Raw genomic sequence first — 27,821 nt, forward strand, 5'->3', positions numbered from 1 at the left:
CACTTTCTCCCAGAATCCCACTCAAGCAATGAGCCTTCTGGGTTACAGTTTAACTCTCTCAGGAAGCATGAGGTAAGTATAGTACTTAACACAGAGAAACTGAGCCTAGAGTCTAACCCATTATTACTCTTTACTTAGTCACACAAAAATGCACTGATCCATACAAAATTAATAAACCTTACAAGCATTGCCCTTCATGCTAGCCCATCCTTCCCTTGGGAATCCTTGAGGGACCATCAGTGTTCACGTAGGTAGGGTTCCCCCATCTCCTTTGCCTCATCCAGCTCCTGCAGAAGCTTCCCACATCTCAAGCTGGTGAAAATTGTCCAAAAAGAGTGCACAAATGGAGCAGTTTCTGCCTCTTATAAAATTCCGGTTCCTCAGTCAGGTGACTCCCTGATCAGCCTCCACAGGTGACCAGAGAGTCCTACCACAAAGTCCTACCAAGTGATTTCATTGTAAGGTGATGTCTCCCCTGCCAGCCTTTTATCTAGAAAGATTTCAGTGGAGGACAATCCAGATTTAACGACCCGCGATTGTCAATCCTGTACCACTACCCTGTTGGAATTTCAGTCCAACATGAAGGTAAAGAGGTAACAAAAAAGGTAAAGAACCCCACATCCAAAATGCAGTGTGACAGAGATGCATATAAAAGGCCCCTAATATCTCACAATTCATAAGTTGTACCAACAAATTCCCCAAATCTTCACAATCTGCACTGTGATTGGAATAACAGAGACTTTGGGATAACTCACAGGACTGGAGTACTGTCATGGATGGATATAAACTGTTCAGGAAGGACAGGCAGGGCAGAAAAGGTGGGGGAGTTGCATTGTATGTAAGAGAGCAGTATGACTGCTCAGAGCTCGGGTATGAAACTGCAGAAAAACCTGAGTGTCTCTGGATTAAGTTTAGAAGTGTGATTAACAAGGGTGATGTCATGATGGGAGTCTGCTATCGACCACCGGACCAGGTGAATGAAGTGGACGAGGCTTTCTTCCGGCAACTAACAGAAGTTATTAGATCACAGGCCCTGGTTTTCATGGGAGACTTCAATCACCTGATATCTGCTGGGAGAGCAATACAGCGGTGCACAGACAATCCAGGAAGTTTTTGGAAAGTGTACAGGACAATTTCCTGGTGCAAGTGCTGGAGGAACCAACTAAGGGCAGAGCTCTTCTTGAAGCTGTCAGTCCGCTGACCAGGGAAAGGCTATTCCTCTGAGACTAGATGAAATTATGGACTGGTACAACAGTGTGGTTGCTTGAGAGTGGGATCTTGACAAAAATATTTGAAGATAAAACTGAGATCAAAAATATTACTAGCACACATCAAGCTAATTTGCAAGGCTTAGCATCAGGACTAAAGGAAGCCAAGAACAGAATCTTCTCACTATAAAACACAGTGATTATTATAAATATAACCTCAGAGCAACAGGAAATGACTATTAAAGCACTGCAGGAGAAGGTTAATGATCTTGAGGGAAGATCAAGAAGAAACAATCTGAAAATTGTAGATCTCCCAGAGGGGTTGGAAAAAGGGAGATGTGTGCAGTTTTTATGCACCATTCTCTTCAGTGCTGTCAGTCTGTCCCTCCTGATCAGAATTGAGATATTGAGATAGCCCACTGCTCACTTGCCCCAAAAGCCTCTCCAAAGCCAAAGCCTTGGCCATGATTGTAAGATTTTTAAAATACAATATTAAGAAACTCATTCTTCAAAAACCCAGTGAACTTAAAAACCTAACATGGAAAGGACACAGGCTAATGATTTTTGCAGATTTTTACATCAAGGACATGATGGACAGGAGGGATAAATTCTGCACATCAAAATCCCTATCAAAAGGTTGGGCTTGGACTACTTTGTTTACTTCCCTGCTACTTTCAAAGTGAAAAAGGAAGGCAAGATGCTTAGTTTTATGACAGCAGAAGAAGCTGGAAGGTATCTGATCTCATGACAGTAAAAGCCCCCCACAGAAGACACAGACAGGATGCATTAAAACAACTCTACCAGATCAGTCACTGCAATGTTGGCAGTCAGTTCTTAGTCTAGCAACCAACTGTACAGGGCAAATCCACCATTTTGTCTCCTCCTTCCCCCTTAGTTTCATTTCTTTGAACTTCCCTGGTTTCACCTGCAGAGGGAGCTAGCTGGGGAAAAGGATCTCATCTTGACCCTCCATCCAGACTCAGGAAGCAGCCATGGGCTCCCACTGCTGATGTTAGCAGGTTGGTGTGTTACAGTCTAGACACACCTGCTTTGCCTGCATCTACCCTACCCCACCCACCTTCATGATTCCAGTTGACCAGGAGTATCCTGATGCCAGGCAACTCATTTCATCAGACCTGGGGCTTCTTACACCTGTGCATAGGCACCAACTCCATGGGTGCTCCGGGGCTCAAGCACCCACCAAAAAAATAGGGGGTGGTCAGCACCCACAGGGCTGAATTAATCTTTTGTGGGTCCTGGTGCCCAGACTATGGCCCCACTCCCTGTTCTGCCCTGAGGCCCCGCCTGCCACTCCACCCCAAGGCCCTGCCCCTGCTCAGCCTCTTCTGCCCAAGGCTCCACCCATGCTCCACCTTGAGGCTCCACCCTACTTGGCCTCTTCCCCCCAGGGCCTTGCTCACCAGTCACACATTGGGGCAGGAGTGGAGAGGAGCACCCACTGGCAGAACCAAAAGTCAGCACCTGTGCACCCATGCATCGGCAAGGTTCACCAGAGAAGTGTGATTTTTGTTTTCTATCTGGGGCACTCTCCCTCCCGGTATCTTTTCCAACCCCTCCACCACCTTTTTCTTTAATCTCCCACTCCTCTTCCCACTTGATTTTACTTTGTTTCATACCCATCTAATTTCCTAGATTTCCGGTTTATCTGGAAATATTCAGTCCATTTGCCCTAAATGTGCACTTATAAGAGATACCAGATCTAAACAATGTAATGAAGAATCTTTTCAATTCCACAACTGTAAAGAAATCTGATCTCCTAAAATCCTATCCACGGATAATTATTCTGGTTATGAGTCGCCAAAATTCCTGAGAATGTGTTAGTATGAGACTGTTAGTTGTTTTTGCAATAATAGTTCAGGTTCTTTTAGTTTTTGTTTTCATTAAATTAGTTGAAAAAAATGTTATGCTGATTTACATTGCTGATCTAACTATGGGGCAACACTCACCCTATAATCCAGCATGGACAAGGCTCTGGGAAGGTGGGAGGGGGGTGAAATTTAGGCAGAATTGTTCTGCTAGTGAACGCTTATGTGCAAATAATTCAGTTATATTGGAATAAGGTTATTTAAACAATTTGTACATCTTTCTCATATCATCATTGAATCATAGAATTATAGAATATCAGGGTTGGAAGGGACCTCAGGAGGTCATCTAGTCCAACCCCCTGCTCAACTATATCATCCCAGCCAGGGCTTTGTCAAGCCTGGCCTTAAAAACTTCTAAGGAAGGAGATTCCACCACTTAAACTTGGTCTTAAGTTGAGATGCTAGCCATCCTCCTCCTTTTTTCTTGTGAATAGTGCAGAAACCATGGCCTCCCTTGCTGTGAGACTATTTCCTCTTTATAAACTCTAGATATATCCCAGTTGGTTATTTTCAGGGAAGAGAGTGATGAGGCCATCCCCTTGCAAGTTTCCTAGACTATGCTATTTCAGTTTGGGTAACAGTTACGTACATTTTAAGTAATCCTGGGTCAATTTTGATTATTTCTGTTTCTCATGTTATACCTATCTTCTATCTTTCCTGGTCTGCTTTCCTCTGTTCCCTTTCGACTCCCCTTCATAACTCAGTGTGGTGAGGGGGTCCCCAATATACCTTTCCTAGATCTGGAACTAACAGTGGCCCAAGCAATGACACTATTCAGGTGCCTGATAAAGAGATATTTGTCCTCAGCACTCCTTATGGCTAATATTATAAATTTTGTTTCCTGGAACATCGAAGAGGTGAGTCAACAAATAAAAAGAAAAAGTATTATCACTCATCTAAAAATACTGAAAGCAGATGTTCTCTTCCTACAGGAAACTCATCTTAATGACTTGGAGGCATAGAAATTTAGGAAGGAGTGGATGGGGAAAGGTGTGTTTAACAATTTCTGCTCCTCCTCACCAAAGATGTAACAGTAGTGTTTCACAAGAGAATCAATTTCACAAATTCTAGATGTAAATAAAGATGAGGAAAATAGATTTTTGCTGGAGAAGGCTAAGATCTTTGAATTTATGTATACCCTAACTAAATGTATATAAACCCAACAAAGATGATCCAAATTTTTTAACAAGTTTTTTCCAAATTAATATCCCACTATAATCAATCATCATAGCATGAGATTTAATGAGGTGTTGCTTTTTTAGATAAGTCAGGCCAAGCCCCATGTGCACAATCACATGCAAGAAACATTATTAGAGGTTATATGAAAGAATCAGGGTTGAAAGAATTTCTTCCTGATTTCTTACAAATCTGGTGGACTCAGTGCTTAATAATGAAATTGTCTATCATGATCTCTGACCATGTGTAACACTGACACATCCTGATTGCTGGCGGGCAGGATCGAACCTGGGACCTCTGGAGCTAAATGCATGACCCTCTACTGCATGAGCTAAAAGCCACATGGCTCTCAGTTAAGGCTGTAGTAGCCTCATTAATCTCTAAGTAGTTTCAATGCCACTAGAGTGGGACAGAGCACCACACCCAGGAAGTGTGTGGGTTACACATGCACCAGTGATAGTATAATCTCCCCCCGTCCCCTGCCCCAAAACAAATTGGATCTGTAAGAGGTCAAGACTGAACTCCTCTCTGTTGAAAGATAAACATTTTCAGAACTATGCCACAGAAGAAATTCAGGTTTTCTTTGAAACAAATGACACACTACGGATATCCCAATTCACCCTATTGGATACACTAAAAGCCTTTGTTAGGTGCAGGATCATTTCCTACTCAGTGGGTACGAAGAGGGCTAGCCAGTCTCGGCTCCTGGAATTAACCAAACAATTTAAAGCTATGGATTTAGAATGTGGACACTACCCCTCCCAAGAAAATCTTAAAAAAATTAATTAATCTTTGGCATGGTGTAAATAGACTGACTTCAGCAAAAGCAGAATTTGCCCTTATTAGACTCAGGCAACAGTACAGGGAGTTGAAGGAGAGAACGGGGAAAATTCTTACATAGATTAAAAGTGGGAGATCAAAGTCCCAAAAAGCATCACCCAAATCAGAATAAGGGCAGTTTATTAGTAATCAAAAGGAGGTCAATGATCAATTTTTGAAATTTTACCAAGCTATTTACAATAATGATTCACCACCTGACTCCAAAGAACTGAATAATTTTGTTAAAAGTCTTAACCTCACACAAATCTGAAAAAAGCAGGAGAACAAGCTGGCCACTCCCTTCCAATCAGAGGAAATAACCAAGGTCATGGAGGAAATGAGTCCAGGAAGACCCCCTGCCCTAATGGCCTACCAACAGAATTCTATCAAAGTTTAAAGAAATTCTGGCCCCTGAACTGTTTTCATTTACGAAGATGCCTTAAAGAAAGGTAGGTTACCTCCTTCTCTGAGGGAAACCCTAATTTCTGTACTAAAACTCGGTAAGGATGCACAAAAGTGTAACAGCTATAGCCCCATCACTTTAATCAATACTTATATAAAAATACTCTCAAAAATATTGGCCAAAAACTTGAAAAAGTAAAAAGAAATATGGTTTACCCCTACCAGGTGGGATTTATTTTGAAAAGGCATGGTTCAGATAACACCCATCAGCTGATTAATGTTATGGCATTCCATCAAAACTCTGGGAATTTCCATACAATGATTTCAATTGATGCAGCAAGAACTTTTGACAGAGTGAATTGCAGATATCTGTTTCTTACCCTGGATAAAATTTGCGTTGGGGAAATCCTTAATTTTGTGGATAAAGTTGTTATGTTCCAATCCTACCTCTTATATCCTAACAAACAATAGTTAACTTCGGTAAATTCTCTGGCTACAAGATAAATTGGGAAAAGTAGGAAACAATGAAGATCTCATTGAGTTTAGTTGGAAGTGGCTCTCCTGGACTCAGATTACTACCAGTTCCCTGAAGAACAATTACCAGCTATTGTGGCAGCCAAAAATACTTGGTGTAACGTCTACTCAATTTAAAAATCGCTCCCTTCTATATAGTGAGGCCTCTATCTAGAGTAATTTGAAACTCTGTATAGTGGGCAACACATTCATCTGGCCAGACTGGATCAGAAAAGGGATTTTGACCATCAGTCAATTTATTGAAAATAACTTCCTCTCTCTTACAAATATTAAAAGAAAGGTTCAATCTAGAAAATAAGGAGTGGCAATATATCCAGCCTAAACATGCCATCTCCCATCTGTTTGGAACAATGCCTGCACTGGCTTGACCCACCTGAATTGCTTTCATTTCTCCATATATTACTCAGGTTGCCAAGACCTATGACAACAATATATGCAAACTTAGCCAGCAAATTTAAATTAAATACAGATTCCCTAAAAATGGGAACAGGAACTAGGCCAATTATTCTCTGCTAACCAATGGAAACAAATTTTAGCCAGTGCACCAAACCATTCCTTGGACCTCCATTTAAGATTAACCCAACAGAATATCATATGGAGAATGCATTGGATCCATCCCCGAATCTTAGAACAGCTGCTAAATTAAATAAATGTTGGCACTGTGTTTCAGCAGGTGCTAACTTAATCTGGATGGTCTGAGAATGCTCTTATACCTGTATGTTTTGGAAAGAACATAACTGCAGAGTTCATGTTTTCCAATCAAATACAATTGTGTTACAAACTAAACGTATTTTTAAACATAATGGATATTAACTGGAAGTTGAATACATCTGAACAACTTTGGCTTAGAAGAGCACTAATAATTGCTAAAAGACTAGTACTACAAAATTGGAAATCCAACAATTGAAGATTGGATTATAGGCATCATAAGCTTGGCCACCATGTAAAGAATTATATACTGTAACAGAAAAAAAAACAAGAAAAATTCTCAGAAATATGGACTGTCTCCCTGGAAGTGTCTGAATGATCCTATTAAATGCATAGGTTCCCTCCCTCCCTTGCTGCCCCCTCCTCGCTACTTCCTTCCTTTCCTCCCTCATCTGTATCCCCGCCTTTGAATTTTGCTTCTGTTCTTTATCTTATTTTAATAATATAACTCGTTGGATTTTTATAAACCAATTTTGTTTGTAAATTGTGTAATACAAAAAATAATTGATTTATATTTTAACAATTCATATTATATCTAATTAAATGTTTCAAATATAGCTAAGTCTAGGTAGTAAAAGGTTAATATGTTATGAAAAGTTTATGTATCATGACAAATTTATGTTTAGTTCATTTTTCTGTGTATATGTTTTAAAAATATAAAAAAAATTATTGAAAAAATAGTTTTGTACCTTCTTTTAGCTTCCTCTTGCACTTGAAACAGCCGCAACTTTCTATCCCGCATCTCTCTTTCAAAACCCATTTCTTCCATGAGTCCCTCTTTCTATGGGCTCCATGCCCTCTTACACCTATTGCTCTGTATTTCTTTGTCTGAGCTAATTGTAAATTCTGGTGCAGGGCCTGTGCCTTAGACTGTGGCTTTTAAAGCAACATGTTCCTTTATAATCAGATATTCAGTGGTTGCTGTTAAAATGTCAAAATTTGTAAGAGATACCATATGGTTACCACAATTATTTTCTATTCTAAGCAGAGGCTGAAACTGTAAAATGTCAGATCCCACCACATAAAATCTGTTGGCAAATTCTGACTTTAATGGTGTCCATTGTAAATAATTCATAGTAAAATCAGTTTGGTTTTCCTAAAACATTATGTAACATTCCAGTAAAGTACCATTAAATTTTTAATGAATGCTTATTTCTCTTCATTTTCTCATGTATTTTGGAGAGGATTATCTTGATTTATGCTTGAACTCCGTGCTCATTAAAACTGTTTTCTATTGTGCACAAAAAATCTATGGACATGTTAGGATATGGGTGTAGCTATATCCCATCTGGTAAATCACTTTGATCAGGCAAACCTCCACTGGCTTGATCTCGATCTGATTCTGTATCTTGATGTTCTACAGAGCCCCTTCCAATGTCAGCACCGTCATCCACATCCAGTACCTTCCTGAAGATGCCAAAGGAGAGAATGTTCAATTTCAGTGGAAACAGGAATATGTACATGCTGGTGAAGTGTATGAAGCCTGTTGGGCATTGGACAACATTCTGATCATAAATGCTGCTCACAAACAAATTGTCTTAGAAGATAATCTTGATCCTGTGGACACTGGCAACTGGCTTTTCTTCCCTGGGGCCACGGTTAAGGTTTGCTTAATTTTGTTTTGTACTTTTAAAAAAAATGAATGCATGTAGTAATAGAAAAATCACTTTCAGCCAAATTCTGATGGAAGAAGTATATTTTGAGCTACCACCACCAAATATTGCAGAATTTGGCTCTTTTTTTCTTTAATCCTCTTTGAAGTAGCATTTGACCTCTTGCCCATAACATCTGACTCAAACTGTTCTGCAATTTACCAAAATTAAACAGGGGTTTGTAACAGTTGTCATGTCAAAGATCATGTAGCAGAAAACGTATAACTATTTCCTTTTAGCAAAACAGTACAGAACTGTTGAAATGAATACAAGTCTCTCCACTAAGTGTTTTCCAGTCATTGTATTTGTCAGCCGAAGTGTAGTATTTCTGCCAATTATAATTGCTCCATCACCTACCCATGCAATTCCCTTCAGTTTTATATCATTATGACAGAAATGACAATGGTGAAGCTGAATGTGACATTATCTCTCACAGAATCATTGTAAACAATATTTCTTGAAGTCAGTGAACTTGTAACAAAAATACTCAAATTTACACAAATGTATAGTCGTCCCCCCCACTCCCCAATTTTCCTAAATGTGACTTAGGTGAGCATAATGTATCCATTGCAGTACATACAGATGTAGTGGGTGCAAGCCACTCCATAGACATATGACCTGAAGAATAGATGTCTATACCTTGTGTTCTAAAAATACTAACTTGTGCCACTGGAATTAAATGAGAATCTCCATTAGCGGTCAAGTTTTATTCTCTTTGAGGCAACCTCCTAGAGGGTGACATAATTACAGGATTTCAGCCGGTCTGATGCCATCCAGGAAAGGGCACTGATACAAAAATCCTGAAATATCTCATCATATTTACAGAAATATTTGGGGTGTACACAAGAGTGCTATCTACTGAATCATCATCAATACTTCCTGTAGCACCAAATAGCTCTTCAGAAATCTTCCATTCCATCATGAGCCTGCTTAGTGTATGAGATCTGGCCAGATCAGAGCACCTGATAGAAAGGCTGCAGGCTGTTTGGTAGGTACATGAGCATGCTCTCTGTTGGCCTGATTCTACAACCCCTCCATGCACAGAACTCCCATTGACTTCAATGAGATGTCTTTGTGTGGAAAGCTGATAGAATCTTCCCCCACATGCTGCAAAATATACGAAAGCTTGAATAGCAAATGACTTGGCTGTTAGCATCTTATTGCTCATTCACAAAAAAGCAGTGGTGTCGTCAAAGTTCACTAATGATATTGGTAGTGTTTTGGCAAGTGCACAGGAAACAGATGTGGAATTCAGGGCAGTGAGGTAGTGTTTATGGCTTCATTCTTTCCCCCCATAATAAGACTTGTATGGCCTCTGATAAGCCTTTGTAGAAATAAATGCTGTTTCTACTATACATTGCAATCTACTCATAGTACATTATAAAGTGCAATCATCTTTTTTGCTTCAGTAAAGTAATTTACATTAAATTGAAAAATTCTGCATATGGGATTTTGGAATGTAATCCTGTCCTGCTTGTTTAGTGTATTTAGTCAAGTCATTTCCTATAGTGGTTTTTATCTTTATTGTGCTCTCAATCTCTTCAGTGATGTTTAAGAATACATAACCCCAGTTCACCAGTTAAGAAGATGTTGAAGTCAAGGAAGGACTGATGTGAATCAGATACTGCTCCTATCAGCTGACGGGAACTAGTGTTTTTAAAGTCCAGTAGCCAGATTGTAATACCCTCATGGATGTTGAATAGTACCTCACTCCATAAGGAGTCTCACTGAAGACAACTGCTCAAGAGTATGGGTATCAGAGTTAGGCAACAAGATTTCTATTTAAGAATACAATTAATTTTTTTTATCAGGAACTAAGGATTCCTTTTCACATATCAATTTAAGCAGTTGTAAAGTTTCTGTTTAAAGGAATTGAACATGGAAAAGATGTGGCCCATAGGTGTAGAATTTTAGAAGGGGAAAAAAGAGCAAAAAAAAAAAATTGGATGCACACTATCAGTAATTTTTGTTGCAAAAACTCATCACTTACTATACCTGAAAGACACATAACCAGCACATACATATTTAGCAAGCAAAGCTATATGTTGGTTTTTTAAAAATTACACTTGTGTAGCACCAGCACACAACTATGGTTAAACTTCATGCAAAAACTGGGTAATTTAGCAAATGAAAAGTTATATACCATAGAATCATAGGGCTGGAATCTAGTCCAGCACCCTGCATTCATGGCAGGACTAAGTATTATCTAAACCATCCCTGACAGGTGTTTGTCTAACCTGCTCTTAAAAAGCTCCAATAATGGAGATTCCACAACCTCCCTGGGCAATTTATTCCAGTGCTTATCCACCCTGACAGGAAGTCTTTCCTAATGTCTAACCTAAACCACCCTCACTGCAATTTAAGCCCATTGCTTCTTGTCCTATCCTCAGAAGTTAAAGAGAACATTTTTTCTCCACCCTCCTTGTAATAATCTTTTATGTACTTCAAAACTATTATCACATCCCCTTCTCAGTTTTCTCTTCTCCAAACTAAACAAATCCAATTTTTTCAATAACCTTTAATCATTTTTGTTGCTTCTCTTAACTTTCTCCAATTTGTCCACATCTTTCCTGAAATGAGTGCCCAGACCTAGACCCAATACTCCAGTTGAGGCCTAATCAGTATGGAGTACAGCGGAAGAATTACTTCTCGTGTCTTGCTTACAACACCCCTGCTATTACGTCCCAGAATGATGTTTGCTTTTTTGCGAGAGTGTTACACTGTTTACTCATATTTAGCTTGTGATCCGCTATGACCCCCAGATCCCTTTCTGCAGTACTCCTTCCTAGGCAGTCATTTCCAATTTTGTATGTGTGCAACTGATTATTCCTTCCTAACTGGAGTACTTTGCATCTGTCCTTATTGAATTTCATCCTGTTTACTTCAGACCATTTCTCCAGTTTGTCCAGATCGCTTTGAATTTTAATCCTATCCTCCAAAGCATTTGCAACTCCTCCCAGCTTGGTCTGCAAATTTTATAAGTGTACTCTCTGTGCCATGATCTAAATCATTGATGATGATATTGAACAGAATGTACCCAGAATTGATCCCTGTGGGACCCCACTCGATATGCCCTTCCAGCTTGACTGTCAACCACTGATAACTACTCTCTGGGAAAGGTTTGCCAACCAGTTATGTACCCACTTTACAGTAGCTCCATCTAGGTTGTATTTCCCTAGTTTAAGAGGAGGTCATGAGAGATGTATCAAAAGCATTAGCATTACTAAAGTCATGATATATCATGTCTACTGCTTCTTCCCTAACCACAAGGCTTGCTGCCCTGTAAAACAAAGCTATTAGGTTGGTTTGACACAATTTGTTCTTGACATATCCATGCTGACTGTTATTTGTCACCTTATTATCTTCTGCAAGGGTGTCTGCAAATTGATTGCCTAATTATTTGCTCCATTATCTTTCCAGGTACTGAAGTTAAGCTGACTGGTGTGTAATTCCCTGGGTTGCCCTTATTTCACTTTTTATAGACTGACACTATATTTACCCTTTTCCAGTCATCTGGAATCTCTCCTGTCTTCTATGACTTTTCACAGATAATTGCCAATAGCTCAGATATCTCCTTAGTCAGCTCCTTGAGCATTCTAGGGTGTATTTCATCAGGCTCTGGTGACCTGAAGACATCTAACTTGTCTAAGTAATTTTTAACTTGTTCTTTCCCTATTTTAGCCTCTGATCCTACTTCATTTTCACTGAGATTCACTGTTAGTCGTCCCATCACTACTAACATTTTGTTGAAAACTAAAACAAAAAGATCACCTAGCACTTCTGCCATTTCCACATTTTCTGTTATTGTTTTTCACATAATGCTTCTTGTCAAAAATCCCTTTCAAAACCAACATTGTATCTGCCAGAAAAGAGAGTGGATTAGTTCACTAACATTCCGTTTTTCTAAGTCTGTACTCTGTTTTAGGTGATAAGTTAAATGAGTTTGTCAATCTAATCACCAAGCGACGTTTGTTCCCATGCGATTAGAGGCTTGAAAGTCTGGTGGTGTAGTGACTAGTGAAGCATGGTAGGGAGACCGGGGCCCTTCGTCTCCACCAGATCCCAGCCCAGAGCCCTGTGGGAAGTAACACTGGCAGGTTCCTCCCCGCAGAAAGCCTAGATCTGCCACCCTGGGTACTTCCTACCTGTATGCCCCTTCTGTTTGTAGCATGGCTCCTGTAGTCCCATCAGTCAATAGCTTCACAAACAAACTCCCAAATGAGCAGTGCGCTGCAACACCTGCTGCTTTTTAAAGTGGGTGATGGTGGGGGAAGTTGCTGCAGGGGGCCTTACCTGCTATGTGGTCCCCTCTCAGGCTCCACCTTCTGCCTGACCTCCTTGGAGAAGGATTCTTCTCTCCTGCAGTCTTCCCACAACCCATTGTCTAGGATTTGGAGTACTTTTAACCCACTCCTCCAACTGCAGTGTGCTCAGCAGGCTTGTAGGAGCAGGGCTACCTGGCCCCAGTGTGGGGTTTGTATACCCCATCACACCCCCTCTCCCTCAGACCCTGAGCTATGGTGCCATAGAGCTGCTCTGGGTCTTCTTGGGCCCGTGAAAAGAAATACACATTTTTATCTTCCACACCTGCACAGTGGGACACCTGGAAGTTATACAGCTGCAGCAAGAGGTACCATTGCATGATGCATGGGTTGATTGTTCATGAAGTTCAGTCATAGGATTGGTGCACGGTCAGTTATTAGACAGAAGAGCTGTCCCCATAAGTAATATCACAGGGCATTGGAATTTCACTGCCAGGGCTGCCTCCTGAATGCCCGAGTATGCAACCTCCTACAGGAACAACTTTCTACTGAGGAAAAGGATGGGATGTTCTTCTCCTCTGAGTTCTGAGCCTGACATTGGATGCATTGGTTTGTAAGACAAATAGCTTTGTGAAGTCTAGATGGAATAGCACCAGTTCCTGGCTCAACTGGCTTTTCAGTGTTCTGAATGCCTCATCGCAGTTTATCATCCAATAGATCCTTTTGGGTGTAGAGTCTTTTATCAGATGTTAAGGGAGCAGCAAGGGTGATGAAGTTCGGGATGAATCGCCAATAGTACCCTGCTAATCCCAGGAACCAATGAACTTACTTCTCAGTGGAAAGGATGGAGCAGTCCACTAGGGCTTGGACTTTGTCCACTAGAGGGCATAACTATCACCCTCCAACTGCATACCTCAGGTAGGTGAATTCCCAGATGGCCAGTCGGCACTTGGCTGGGTTGGCTGTCAATCCTGCCTCTTTAAGAGATTGCAGTACTGCTGTCTGTGCTCATGCTGGAGGTGTCGCTGCCATTCACATGGCTACCCCTTCTGCTCTGGACTGGATAAGAGACCTTAAGACCTAACTGTAGTCGTGCTATTGCTTTCACTGCTCCACTATTGCCATACAAAAGAAGAAGAAGTAATACTGCTGTAAAGTGCCTTATGGTCAGCCCACCCTTCACTGTAGATGGCAATATCTTTGATATAGGGAGCTGCACGTGATCCAGGCAGCTGCAACATTCTATCCGTCAACCGCTGAAAGGTGGCCACAGCCCCATGGAGCCCAAAGAGCATCATCTTAAATTGATATAATCCAAATGGAGTGAAGAAGGCAGTCTTCTCATTAGCCTCAGGCATCAAGGGGATCTGCCAATACCCCTTCATTAAGTTGGGGGTGGATATACACTTGTTGTCCCAATGCAGTATCAGCAAATTTCATCACCGTACTGCATTCATTACTTTTCAACACTCTCTTTTAGATGGCTATCTGCAGTTCACAAAATCAGTCTTAATCAGTCCCAAAAATCAGGTCTTTGCAGCACTCCAGTATTTTCCATTTCAAATCATTCAGACCCTTGTCTGATATCCAAACTGCTGTGGCCATACAAATATCTCTGCCTGCCATTTTTATGCCCTCCCTCCACTTCCTGTCAATTAGCATTTTGTGTGGTTTGACATTAAAATCTTTCTTGAAGTCCACTACAGTCCATCAATGGCTTTCCCCCATCAAATTAACTGACACTTCTGAACATCAGTCAGATTTCCTGGATATTATTATTTGTCAGAAACACTTTATTGCACAACTAATTCAGTCTATGTTGTGCATATAGAAAATGTAGGATGAGTGTTCTATTCCTCTCCAAAACTACTTGAAAAATTATACCATAAGGCTGACTAATTTCATAGGACAAAGGGAAAGAAACCCAAAGAGAAATGAGGGCATTTCACATATTTATTCTTTCTCACATACACTCCCAACCTACAACACATCCTAAACAAAGCAGCTGCAATATGGCATGTTTTTCAAATAGATGAGCAGTTGCAAATCTACACGTTTGCATATCAATCTGACAAGTGCTTCACCATGTACTTGCTCCTTACAGCAGGCGACATTGGGAGAACAGAAAATCATCCATATTTCTTTCTGATAGAAAAGGAGAGATAAAGACAGGTATCCAGCCACTTAAAATCGCTCAGGTGCCAAAGTTGGGGACTCTATCAAACTCAGACACACTGTCTGGATCAAATAGGCTAATACTGTAAGAGATGTACTGCATACAATGGATTGTTTTAAAAATGTTTCTCAGTGTATTATCCACTTGACGATAGTGTGAGCACCCTGTTGTGGGATACTCTCCCGGTGTGCATGTCCCCTATTTTGTTAATTATGAAGCTTTGAACATACATTGCATGCTTTTCCAAATAGTTCTGCCATGTGTACAATGAAGATTGACTTCATTCACTCCAATCTAAATTTTTTAAAAATGTGCCAGTTCAAGGGGATCAAAGTTCGCCCTCAGAAAAATACCTTGGAAGTACATCTGTAAATCAGAATATCTTCCTTAATTGAGCAGGCATCTGCCGTGTATGACAAAGATATGCCAGCTGCTGTGCCACTTGTGGCGGTTTCATCAACTGACTGGCTAAACTCACGTCCTAGCCCCCCACCCATAGTGCTTTAGTGATTTGCACAATCCTAGATCTGGGATTTTTTCCACATCTTTTTCCTGAATGTGCATTGCTGGGTGTCAGCAAGCGGAGAAGTCATGCACGCAAACTCACAAGACACTGGCAAAAAGACTGGCTAAACTACTCCACAATAGCAAGTCCAGATCAGAATTCCAAATCTTCATTGAACCCCCAGTGAAGCAGTGTGAGTGACATAGTTTTGTCACAATGTGTTCTTTTTCACCACCAACATCCTGGCATTGACCTTTTTAATATATATTTTACCATTGTGAACTGATTGTGCTCTATTTATTTATTTCAAATGAACAACATTGTATATTTCCTTTGTAGTTTTTAAAAATGATATCAAACAGTAGGTTGAGGAATCAAGTCTCTGGTCTGTATTAACTGTGTTTGCTTGCAAGAAAAGAGTGAAAGGGACAATGCTGACTGAATCTACCTTTGTGCCTCCTGTATTCTCAACCCCCAGGAGAAATCAGAACAGCCCCAGGACTGCTCTAACTAAGGGCTTGTCTACACACAAATTAAGCCCTGGATGGGTGGCCAGGGGAGTCAGCGGGGGGAGGGGAAGCAGAGCCTAATGCCCCACGGCCAGGGGACAGGGCCCACGGACAGAGCCTGAAGCCGTGCAGCCACAGCCTGGGCCTCGCTGCTTCACAGCCAGAGCCTTGTGCTGGAGACCAAAGCCCTGAGGCCAGAGACTGCCACCTCAGGGATGAAGTCCAAAGCCTGAGCCCCACCACCCCTGGAAAGGTGGGGAACTCACTGGCTGCCTGCTTCTCCAGCGTTGTGCCCCAAGAGGGGGGCAGGGCCCAACCCCTGCTGATGGCCCCAGCAACCATCACCAATGTGGTGCATCCAGGAGCAACAGGGAGGGGAAGGGGTTCTACTTTGACCCCTTCCCAGTCACAGCCCAGGAGTCTGTGGCTGCAGGAAAACCCCCTGGTGGCCACATGCTGCCATGGTGGTCGCTTTTGAGAAACACTGAGTTAGTCACTATAAACAACAAAGGATCTGGCCTTCCCAGTTCACTGTGTGATACAGCATAATATAAGCAATGTAAAGTAACACTGGTGAAATGTAAAAGAGATCAAACCACTGGGATTGATTCTCCTTTCACATCATTGAATGCTGTCTTCCATAAAGTTACTTCTGGTTTTTACCCGGGTAAGCAAGATCAGAATCAGGCTCACTACTGTAGAATAACACATTTGGAATACTAAAACATCAGTGGTTCTAACACATCTGCACACATACCGTTCAAATAACCATTCAAACCATTGCTGAAAATAGTTTTAATCCCAAGTTTGCAATGTATTAGTTGTACAGTCAATTTATACATGCATCATAAAATACTCCACATAAAGAATTAATGTTGCTTGATTCATAAAAAGGCGAATTGTTTCTAGTGCTACCATTTGAATGACAATCTGTAACAAGAAATGATGAGCAAAATCACACTTTATAAACTGCTTCTCATCACATTACAGAGCAAGTTTCAACCTATTGTTTTGCAAGGGGAAGGTGCACTGTAACCCTGCTTGCACCTGGTCTGCTTTCTTAGCCAAGTTTTCAGTTTTGTAACTTGCTGTAAATTATCTAAAAATCTAACATGTGGAAAATGTTAGAAACTCTATTTACCTAATGGGGAAATGTGTCCAATTCTATTATCATATTTCCTTTAGACATAGGAAGGACTTCAACCCAGAAGTCCTCATAGTCAAAATCATAGAACTGCTTAGTTCCGAATGATGGCAATTATACCTTTAAATATGTTAGCAGGGCAAGAAATTGTATGTGAATTAGAATTGTATTAACATCAGTTCAATCCACGTACCTGCTATCACATTTAAAATCTTGAAGTTCCAAATACCAACATAACTCACTCCCAGCAAGACACAATGTCTAATTTATGACTCTGCCAATAATGCAGCTTTAATTAATTTTCTTCATTCTATTTCTCTTTCCTCTGCTTCTAACATCTCATCTATTTGCACTGCCTAGATTTTAATTAAAAAGAAACCTCTCCTCTCCAAGGAGCAATCTGAAGTGGCAAAAAATAATCACTTAAAATATTACAGTCATTAAAAAATTGGCTGTGGTCAAAGTAATGCATTTTCAATTGGCCTACAAACAATATTTTAGTTTCCTTTTAAAGTGCATTTTGTATTTGAATTGTGTGCCACCAGCCAGCTTGGTTATTTGTAATGTTCTTCCAGCTGGGTGGGCCGAGTGACAACTCCTTAATGGAGGAAATTGATGACTCTGCTTATGGAAAGGTGAGGCATACTGGGCAGATTTCTTTCCATCTGCCACCAGCCCTTTGCAAGCTGGCATTGCCCAAATGCCCAGTATATTCAATCCACTGTAAGCAATGTTGCCAAAAAATTAATTGTGAGGCTTCAGCTGTTGGAAAGACTCGTCAGGGCCATTAGGCCCCAGAGAGATACTGCAAAGAGGTGCATCAGTGCTCATCTTTAATAGAAACCTAATTAAATGATGGTAAAGGTGACTGAGAATACTTTAAAAGCACAGAGGTGAAGCCACTAACATTTACATCTGAGTATGGGGATCAACCTCAAGAAGATGTTATCTACAAGTGAGGCCAAAAATCTGTTACACTGGGGAATGTAGCACTGATGTTTCTTTTTGATGCTTTCTGAATGGCAAAATTGTATCACTTAGTTACACTGTGTTCTGCCTTTCAAGCAAAAGAAATCCATACAATCAGGGAAACAGGATAATATTTGTTGATTCACAATTTTTGACATAAACAAATAGGAAAGAAGCCTGATTTTTATGAACCCCCCCAAATTTTAACCCAAATTTGTGTCTCTCTGTTCCCTTGCCAGTCTTGTAATGCATATTCCCACAGTTTTACTGGTATCTTATTTTATGAAAGTTTCATATGTCCCTGCAGACCTATGTAAACCAGAGTGTTACTGTGCCACACTTATAAAACTGAAATCAAATATTTTTATTTTGAGAGGCAGCATGGTCCAGTAACTTGGCCACTGGACTCAAAGTTAGAAGATCTGGGTTCTGTCCTCTGATCTGCTGTGTGACTTCTTTGTACTTGTTTCCCCTCTCACCCCTTGTCTATTTAGACCAGGGGTCTCAAACATGCTCATGCGCCCGTGGAGTTATTTCCTGCAGCCCACCATAGGCACCGACTCTGCCCGTAGCCAAGTTCCCCTCTTCCCTCCACACTCCCAGCGGACTGCGTCCCCGCTCCTCTGCCTACCTCCCAGCACTTCCACCACCAAACAGCTATTTGGCAGCACTTAGGACTTTCCAGGAGGGAGGGGGGAGGAGCGGGGACACCACATGCTTAGGGGAGGAGGCGGAGAAGAGGCAGGGCAGGGACAGGGATTTGGGGAAGGGGTTGGAATAGGGGCGGGGGGGTGGAGTTGGGGCAGGGACTTTGGGGAAGGGTTTGGAATGGGGGCAGGGAAGAGGTAGGAAGAGATAGGGTAGGAGTGGGGCCATATGTTTCAGACCCCTGTGATAGACTGTTAGTTAGGGGCACCGGGCACCATCCCCCATCACACAGGGATCTCTCTGTTAGGGGCTCTGGGCACCCCTAAGTACCCCCCATTGCCCAGGGGTCTCTTTTGGGACACTGGACAGTGTCTGTGATGAAGTGGAAATTTTCTGTAACACTTTTATAATTCCTAGGTGAGCCTCAGTTTCCCTCTCAACTTTGCACTGTGACCGGGGGGTGGAAAGTGTTACGCAGTGCAGGAGAGAGTCAGCGCCTATGGTGGGCTGCAGGAAAAGGCCCACAGGATGCGTGTTTGAGACCCCTGGTGTAGATCATCAACAGTGTTACTGACCACATAAGGAATAGTTACAGGTGTTTATATTTTATTAAAACACCTCTTCGCATTACAGTTTTTAAAAAGTTAATACATTGACTTTTAATACTCTTCATTTTTTTCGTTTTTGACTATACTTTTGTATTGTTTTATGAAAAGTTTTCAGTGATGCAGCCCTCAGGCCAATGTACTAGTCCTCATGTGGCCCTCATAATGATTTGAGTTTGAGATCCCTGATTTAGACTGTAAACTCTTCAGGGCAGGAACTGTCTCTTACTATGTATTTTTACAGTGCCTAGCACAGTGGGGCCCAGATTTCAGCTGAGGCCTCTAGATATTTCTGTAATACAAATCATTAATAATGAGTACATTTTTCAAAAGTGCTTAAGTGATTTAGGAGCCTACATTACTTTTGAAAATTTTACCCAATACCTCTTTATGCAAATATGTATTGTCATATAGTGTAGCACTAGGGTTAGGAAAGACACAGTGATAGCAAAAATCTGGGAATATTTCTTAAGTTAGATTCTGAGCCTTGATCCAATCCATAAACAAAACAAAAACAATTATGAGAATAACCACATGTGTTTTTAGTCATTTGCCTCTGAAATCCAACAGATTAGAACAGTCCTAATTGAAACTTTTCTAACCTTCAGAAGATCAGTAGGTTTTCCTAGAGACATCTTCCTAAATTAGGTGAAAGACTGATATAATATCTAAAAGATTATATAATATCTAAAAACTGTAACTTATAGAGTAATGCAGGATTGATCAAACACAGACTCTTCTCAAAAGCTGGATTCTGAAACCATTCTGTGCTCTTTCCCATAGTCACTATCTTCAAATGATTATCTAATGTCCTCATATTGTGCTGTGGAAGATTTTTTTATTCCTGGATTTGAAACACCCATGGATAATTCAAGTTATAAGCTTTTAGAGGGATGCCTAGTCTATTGATAATATGCCAAAAAGTGGACCAGTGTTTGCTAGACAAACTGATAGTTGTATCCACTCCAAAAATGTGTTGTTCATTTAGATTTTAGCCATTGCATATTGCATTGCCATGTGATACAACATAACACAACTTAACATAATACCACAGCTGCAATTTAAAGGACTGATTTAATGGAGCAATTTATGTACAAAAAAAAATTCTCAGATAAAACCTAGGTTAAACTGGAGTCAATATTGAATACATGCCAGTAACTTTAGCACTAAAGCATTACAGGGATGTTCTAATTACCCTAAAAATCATGCATAAAAAACTCAGGAAATTCAGAGTTAAGGTTAAAACTGAAAAGGAATCCATACATGTTGAGGTATGAGAATGCACAGCTAAGACACCCAAGCAACCTTAATTTTGCCTTAATGGCATGCAATAGCCATACAGTTGCAGTTAGTATGAAATGGGTATTTTTAGTACCAGATTCGATTAAATTGATTTTTAAACATACATTCGATTTTTTTCATTTTTCATTTTCTTGTGGCTTGCCATCTTCCCTGAGGACAGCATGGCTTCACTCTTACTGGCAACCACGGGAGGCAGAGGCCATTCTGAAATCCACCATGTCATAAATATAAAGGGAAGGGTAACCACCTTTCTGAAAACAGTGCTATAAAATTAAGGGTTAAGAAGCTAAGGTAACCTCGCTGGCACCTGACCCAAAATGACCAATGAGGGGACAAGACACTTTCAAATCTGGAGGGGGCGGGACAAAGCAGTCTGTCTGTCTGTATGATGCTTTCCCGGGAACAGATCAGGAATGCAGCCTTACAACGCCTGTTTAATTAGTAAGTAATCTAGCTAGAAATGCGTTAAATTTCCTTTTGTTTAATGGCTGGTAAAATAAGATGTGCTGGAGGGAATGTATATTCCGGATTTTGTGTCTTTTTGTAACTTATGGTTTTGCCTAGAGGGATTCTCTATGTTTTGAATCTGATTACCCTGTAAGGTATTTACCATCCTGATTTTACAGAGGTGATTCTTTTACCTTTTCTTTAATTAAAATTTTTCTTTGAAGAACCTGATTGATTTTTCATTGTTCTTAAGATCCAAGGGTTTGAGTCTGTGTTCACCTGTACAGATTGGTGAGGTTGTTGTCAAGCCTTCCCCAGGAAAGGAGGTGTAGGGCTTGGGGGGATATTTTGGGGGAAGATGTCTCCAAGTGGGTTCTTTCCCTGTTCTTTGTTTAAAACGCTTGGTGGTGGCAGCATACTGTTCAAGGAAAAGGCAAATTTGTACATTGGGGAAGTTTTTAACCTAAGCTGGTAAGAATAAGCTTAGGGGATCTTTCATGCAGGTCCCCACATCTGTACCCCAGAGTTCAGAGTGGGGAAGGAACCTTGACACACCATTTTGCTAATGGCAGCCCTGTAGCCTCACTCTCATTGAGAACAATATGAGGTGGCCGCTATATTAAAAGAGGTGATGGAATTTTCTGTAGAAGAACATAAAATTGTCAGCCTCTGCTGAAGAAAAATTTTCAGTTGTGAAGAATAACAAAAAATTACCATTAATCCTAAAACAAAGTTTTCAGAAGTAGCTTGAACATAACTTCAGTGAGTTTTAACTATATGGGAAGTTTGAACTATATGGGAATAATTATTCTATTATTAAGACAATTTAGAAGAAAACTATGGAATGACACAGGTTTTTAATTTCTTAAAGGATCCATTTTCTAAATTAATTTTAACTCATAAACTAAGCCATATACTTGTAAATTTTCAGAAAAATTGATTTTGTACTCAGAGGGAATGCTGTAATTTGGAGGGTGATATGGTGTATGCTTCATATGTGATTGAATCCCTGCTTTAAATGCAAAACTCAATGCAGCTTTAACTATGGAACTGCAATTGATGCTTCAATCACAACAGAGGGAAATACATTCATGTACTGATGTCATATGGTCTCTTGAATTATAAATATTATTTAGCAATTTAATCTAATGTTGCATACACATTCAAAAAAGTATAAATCAAGATATAACTGAGAACGTTGACTCTTAAATTGATCATTTAGATAAAAGATGTCCAGTATCTTAAATGCAAGGCCAAATTAACTTCTGTAAAAAGATAAAAGAAAAAGAAAAACTTTAAATGTAAATCAGAAATGAAGCACAAACTGAGGATGGTTATATAAGGAAAACAAATTTCACAGATAACATGGCAGGTCAGAGTAAGGCTCTTGAAGGCTGAGATCAAGACCAAAAATCTGTAAATCAATGGAGTTCCCATCTTTCTCTGAACAGAATGCTGAGCTGATTTTCAAAAGTGCTGATAAGCACCCACTGCTCCCGTTGTGACTAATAAGAACTATGGGTGTTTAGTGCCTTTAAAAATCAGGCCACTTACGTTTAGGTATCCCAGTATGGATTTCTAGGTACCCAACTTTAGACACTCAGGCAGGGATTTTAATGGCATAGGGGTACCTGGCTCCTTTAGACTCTGTTAAAAATCCAAGCCTCCGTTCTGAACATCTTTGCCACTCCCTTTCATGGGCTTTGCCTTTATTGGTAACTCACATAACAATAAACTCATAAACCTCAGTTTAAACTTTCTCTCCAGTGTAGCTGTGTCACAGGTAAAAAAGTTGACTACAGCCAAAGTTAACCTGAACAAAGGTCAATTTAACCTAATTAACACAAAATAAGTATGGAATACACACACATACACAACCCAAAACACAGACACAACAGAGCTTTATCTGAAAGTAAAAATATAGTTTTATAGACCTAATTAGATAAGTTATAGCTTTGTGTCCTGTTGAATTTTGCAAAGCTTCTGCACACAGCTGCAGTACATCACAATAAAAATGACTTTTTTTTTACTCTGTAGTCAAAATGACTATTTACTTATCCAGTCTACTTTAATGGAAACTCCGTCACACTTACCATAATATATATTACTGTAGACTGCAGAAGGACATACTACCCATTAAATGTTAATGTGGTTACATCTGTTTGAGGTAGATCTTAATTGCTGCCTTTCATCAAGTAAGTAATTACAAACGGTATAGTCAGCTATCAAATGAATGCTTGGTTGTAACTTGCCAACTGAGAACTATACTAGATCTATAAATGATGCTCCAGTGTCTATATGCAACTATGGTAGATAATTCTCTCCACTTTAAGTTCTGTCTGTTTAATAAAAGATAAAACAAGACCGAAACTTGAAAAGTTGGATCCTGCAGCCTAAGGATTAATTTTCATTCTGTATATTCATTTTCACTATTTCTGAGCATAAAAAAAGAATTTTGTGGCAGATTGAATGACAGATAAATGGCTAGCTTCCTCCCCATTCTGCAAATGGATATACTGAAAATCAAGTAACAAAATAAACAAATTAATTTTACTCTTAAGTCTCAAGTGAGCGATATATGCAAACATAAAAGGTACTAAAATAGATGAGCAAAATACATTTCATATGTAGTTAATAACAATGTAGTACAAGGGATGCTTTTCAGAGAGGTATAAAATAGAAAACTGTGTTCAGATAATAGTTGCTATCAATACATACTTTGTGTCACAACCCAGTGGAAAAAAAAATTGTTCTTTCAGTTGTAGGTATATTGGGTTGTCTCATATTTAATGTGTCATGGTATTTTCTTGACTGGTTCAAGCTTTATTGTATATTTGTGGTAGAATTCTTGTTATTTCTAGAGTAAACATAGCTCCTGGCTTATCAGCATTTCTAAATCTCATAATTGCTTTGACCTCTATTTGGGACTAAATATATTCACAGAAGTTTACTTATTTCAGCTGCTGAAATTCTCTTTATATCTTTATACCATGTTTCATTCTCTAAGTGAAGTTTAGTAGTTCTTATTTTGCACTGAATCTGACTGTCATTCCAACATAAATATAGCAACAATCTGCATGCCCTTAGACCAAAAAGTCAATGGGCTAAATTCAGACATGGTTACTTCTCTAGTAATGAAAGCTGCAGGTACTCCACACCTCTGAATATTGGGTCTCCTATTTACAAGCCTAAATAGGAACTAAACTGCCTAACTTTAGGTACCCAAGTTTGAAAATCATTGGCAAACTCGCTTCAATTTTAATTTGCTCTCATAGTATTAAATTGACGATGAGCTCTGGAATGCTACCAAGCATCATCATTTTTACTTTGTTCTTATGAAATTATGAAAAGAAATATTGTGCAGTTTTCCATTGCTTTCCATAGCCTATATCTTATATAAGTTATGGAATTACCCTGACACTACCTTGACCTTTTTTCTTTCTTATTAGTTTAGTTGGGCATCATACTCATCCCCCTTTACAGACAGTCACCAGTTACGAGGGGTTTGAGTTAGAGCAGCCAGCATAGATTATACTGAAAAGGTCAATGTGACTTCGCATCCAGCAATAATTCCCAGAGTATGAAATCTCATTATTGTATCTCATTCTTATGAATTGTGATAGTAATGGAAAATTATTCTAATTAACCAATTCTTGTTTCATCCTTCCGTTTTTAATATACCCAAGGCTCTCTTGAAAAGTGTTTTAATCTAATTATTTTAATAACAGAAATTGTATGCTACTAAGTTCCTTGATCAACTTTCTCACATTTTGAAAGTTTACCCCCTTTCATCCGGTCACTAGAAATGGGGAAATTTTAGCCACCAGCAAAACTGGGATTTCAGAAAGAAGAAAAGATATATGGTTTTCTTCTGAATTTTTAAGCCAGATGAAAAGCATCTTTCACAGACCAAGAGTATTTGTAGAAAGGGATTAAAAAGATTGGAGAAAGGATGTTCTTTCAGACTGGATTCAGGAGATCTGTGTTCAGTTCATAGCTCTGCAGCCAATTTCATGTGTCAGCTTGAGCAACTAAATTAATCTCTCTGTGCCTCAGTTCCCATCTGGGAATAATAATGTTTCCTTTTTCTCCTCACCCTTTCCTCCCCCCAGTCTCTTTAGACTGCAAGCTCTTCAGGGCAGAGATTGCTTCCTGCTTTGCGTTTATACAGAGTTCAGCCCAGAGGGCCCCCATCTTGGTTCAGCTTCTGTGTGTTACTCTAATACAAATTAATAATAATAGAATCTCAGCAACATGGTGCCGACAGAAAATGATATGTTTGAATTAAACATATGTAATAGTTTTTCATTTATAAATGTCAAAAGTCCAAACGTTATTATGTTATCTAAATCTAATTTATTTATTTAATATCATTTATATGACTAATAATAACAAACCGCAACATTCCATTGGCAAATATTCAGGCAAAGAAGATCTGGCATTTGTTTCAAGACATATCTCTGAACCTCTAAACGGGCAAAACATCCACCCTAGACTGAATATACTACTAAGTTATTTGAATATATGAATGTGATTTTTGGTCTGAGCTAGATGCAATGTAATGCTTTAAAATTGTTATTGTTATGAAAACAAAGTTATACACTTTACAGAGGTCTGAAATTGAAGACAATAGAAAATATGATATTGAGAGGCAGTAATAACTGGGAGTTGTTCAAGAAAGATAAAGAAGAATGAACAAACTATTTTTTGTTCTGTTTCAGGTGTCAATGCTAAATAATTTAATGACTTTTTCTGAGCTCTGATTGTACGTGAGCAAGACAGCTGCCATTAAAAACAAAAACCATTTAACAACCACCTCTTGCATGTTCCTTTTATCTATAGCATAGCTGTCAATCAGATGGAAACTCCATTTATTTCCATGGAACTGAAGGCAGTGAGTTCAATTTTGCCACAACCCGAGATGTGGATCTTTCCACTGAGGATACCCAGGAGCAGTGGGCAGAAGAGTTTGAGAGCCAGCCTAAAGGGTGAGTGATTGTTACCTCCAGTGCTATAAGTGTGCATGCAACATTACTCCAGGAGATAAGGAAACTTCAACTGAGAATTGCATTTGCTCTCTGCAGTGTATTTGTAGCATGTCTGTTGCTAAAATAAAAAGCAGTAAAAAAATGTTGGTAATTATAGGTTTTAGAGATGAAGAAGTCAAGGAGAGTCAGTAGGTCCTGTCTGATTCCAGACTATTTTGTCTCTAGATAGCTAAATATACAAAAGTTGTGCGCATGAACTTCATAGTGTTACATTAGAAACTTTCTGTGTTGCAATGTTTTCCACTTCTGCCACATATTAGCATTAAAAATACACAGTTGGACAAAATCAAATTCTTTGAAAAACTCAAACTTTCCCTGGAACAAAACATAATCTTGCTACTGTCAGTGCTGGAGAAAATGGGGGACCATGGGGGACCTGAGCTATACTCTGGCTGCTCTAGCACAAACCAGTCCTAAATCTTGGGGAAATAGGGAAAATCACTTGTGCATGGGAGGATGCAGAGGTGTTATAGAGCAACTGTCACCCCTCCTCTTCGCTGCAAGCATAGGAGGCCTGGCCAGGACTTTGCCCTGCCCTAGCAAATCCTGGCAACTGTTATGTTTCCTTGTAGCTGTTGGTAGTTAGTGGAGGTTACAGCAGCTCCGGGTTTAGGGAGATTAACCTGGTGAAGAGCAGTTCCTGGACTGGGGGAATGGAAAGGGTACTTCTGTACCTCTCCTAAGCTGCACTTAAGGTTCTATGGCCATAAATGAGAATCTGGCCCAGTATTTTTACTTTAAATATACAGCTAGTGAATGAGTGAATGTTTGGACTTCAAACAGGATCCACAGGGCCTTATCCAGTGCCCACAAAGTCAACAGGAGTCTTTTCATTGATAACAATGGGCTTTGGATCAAGCCCTTGGTTTTGTAAAGAGTGTAGAGTAGTGGTTACAAATGGGGAATTGGAAGCTTGACATACACAGTCAGATTTTCAAATTTGGCATGGATCCTTACATACAAGTGTACACAACCAAGTTATACATGAAATATCATAAGTCCAAAATGTTCAGAAGATATTTAAAATCAGGCATCCAAATCCATTTTTGGGTAGTTATCATAAATGAATGGCCTGATTTACAGTATTGAGCACCCAGAGATCCCACTGACTTCCTAGCCATTAAAATCAACCATTTATTTATGGTTAATGTCAAAGACTTCGGGAGCCTGACTTTAGACCCATTTCTTTGAACTTTTTGGCCTGTGTGCATGAGCATGTTGGGCATGTGTATACATAAATAGCTCATGTGTATATGTGCACTGGGTATTTCTGTGCATAACAAGCACATGCAGTTATTTGCATACACTTGCACACGCCTGCATTTGAAAATAGGTGCCATAATATTTAATGGTAGCAACTGGCCTAAGAGCTTCTTCACAGTACTCCCAGCAAAACTGCATCGTAATTTAGCCCCAGGTTGGGGGAAATTTAGCTTAAGTAGCTATAGGAAAGAATGGTTTTACATTGTACAGAATATAAAAATAAAAGAGGCTTAGATAGACAAAAAGATTCATCTTGACTTATCCTGCTTGTTCCTCAATAAATATAACACGCTGTGGTTTTTCTGTCCCAAGTATCTACTATTTTTCTTTTTTGATGAGCAGCTTTATCTTAGTATCTTTATGCTTTCTGTTCCCACATTCTATTAAGTCACTATGAGAAGAAGAAGAATACTTAGCTCCTATGTAGCATTTTTCATCAAATGAGCTCAAAGTGCTTTACAAAGCAAAGTAAGTATCGCATTATCTCCATTGTACAGATAGGGAAACTGAGACATAGTAAAACCAGTTATCTTACATAAGCTTACACATCAAACAGCC

General features: G+C 39.7%; 1 protein-coding gene across 2 annotated transcripts in view; it reads left to right on the forward strand.

Moving 5' to 3' along the window:
- Positions 1-27,821, forward strand: part of RELN (reelin) — a 449,490-nt gene that overhangs the window by 246,190 nt on the left and 175,479 nt on the right. For both annotated transcript variants that reach the window (XM_073328520.1, XM_073328521.1), the window contains exons 10-11: positions 8,097-8,337; positions 25,795-25,940. In XM_073328520.1, the coding sequence (XP_073184621.1) occupies positions 8,097-8,337; positions 25,795-25,940 (387 nt within the window). The remainder of the gene's footprint in view (positions 1-8,096; positions 8,338-25,794; positions 25,941-27,821) is intronic.

Source organism: Lepidochelys kempii, chromosome 1, assembly GCF_965140265.1.
Source record: "Lepidochelys kempii isolate rLepKem1 chromosome 1, rLepKem1.hap2, whole genome shotgun sequence".
In the NCBI taxonomy this organism is placed as follows: domain Eukaryota; kingdom Metazoa; phylum Chordata; order Testudines; family Cheloniidae; genus Lepidochelys; species Lepidochelys kempii.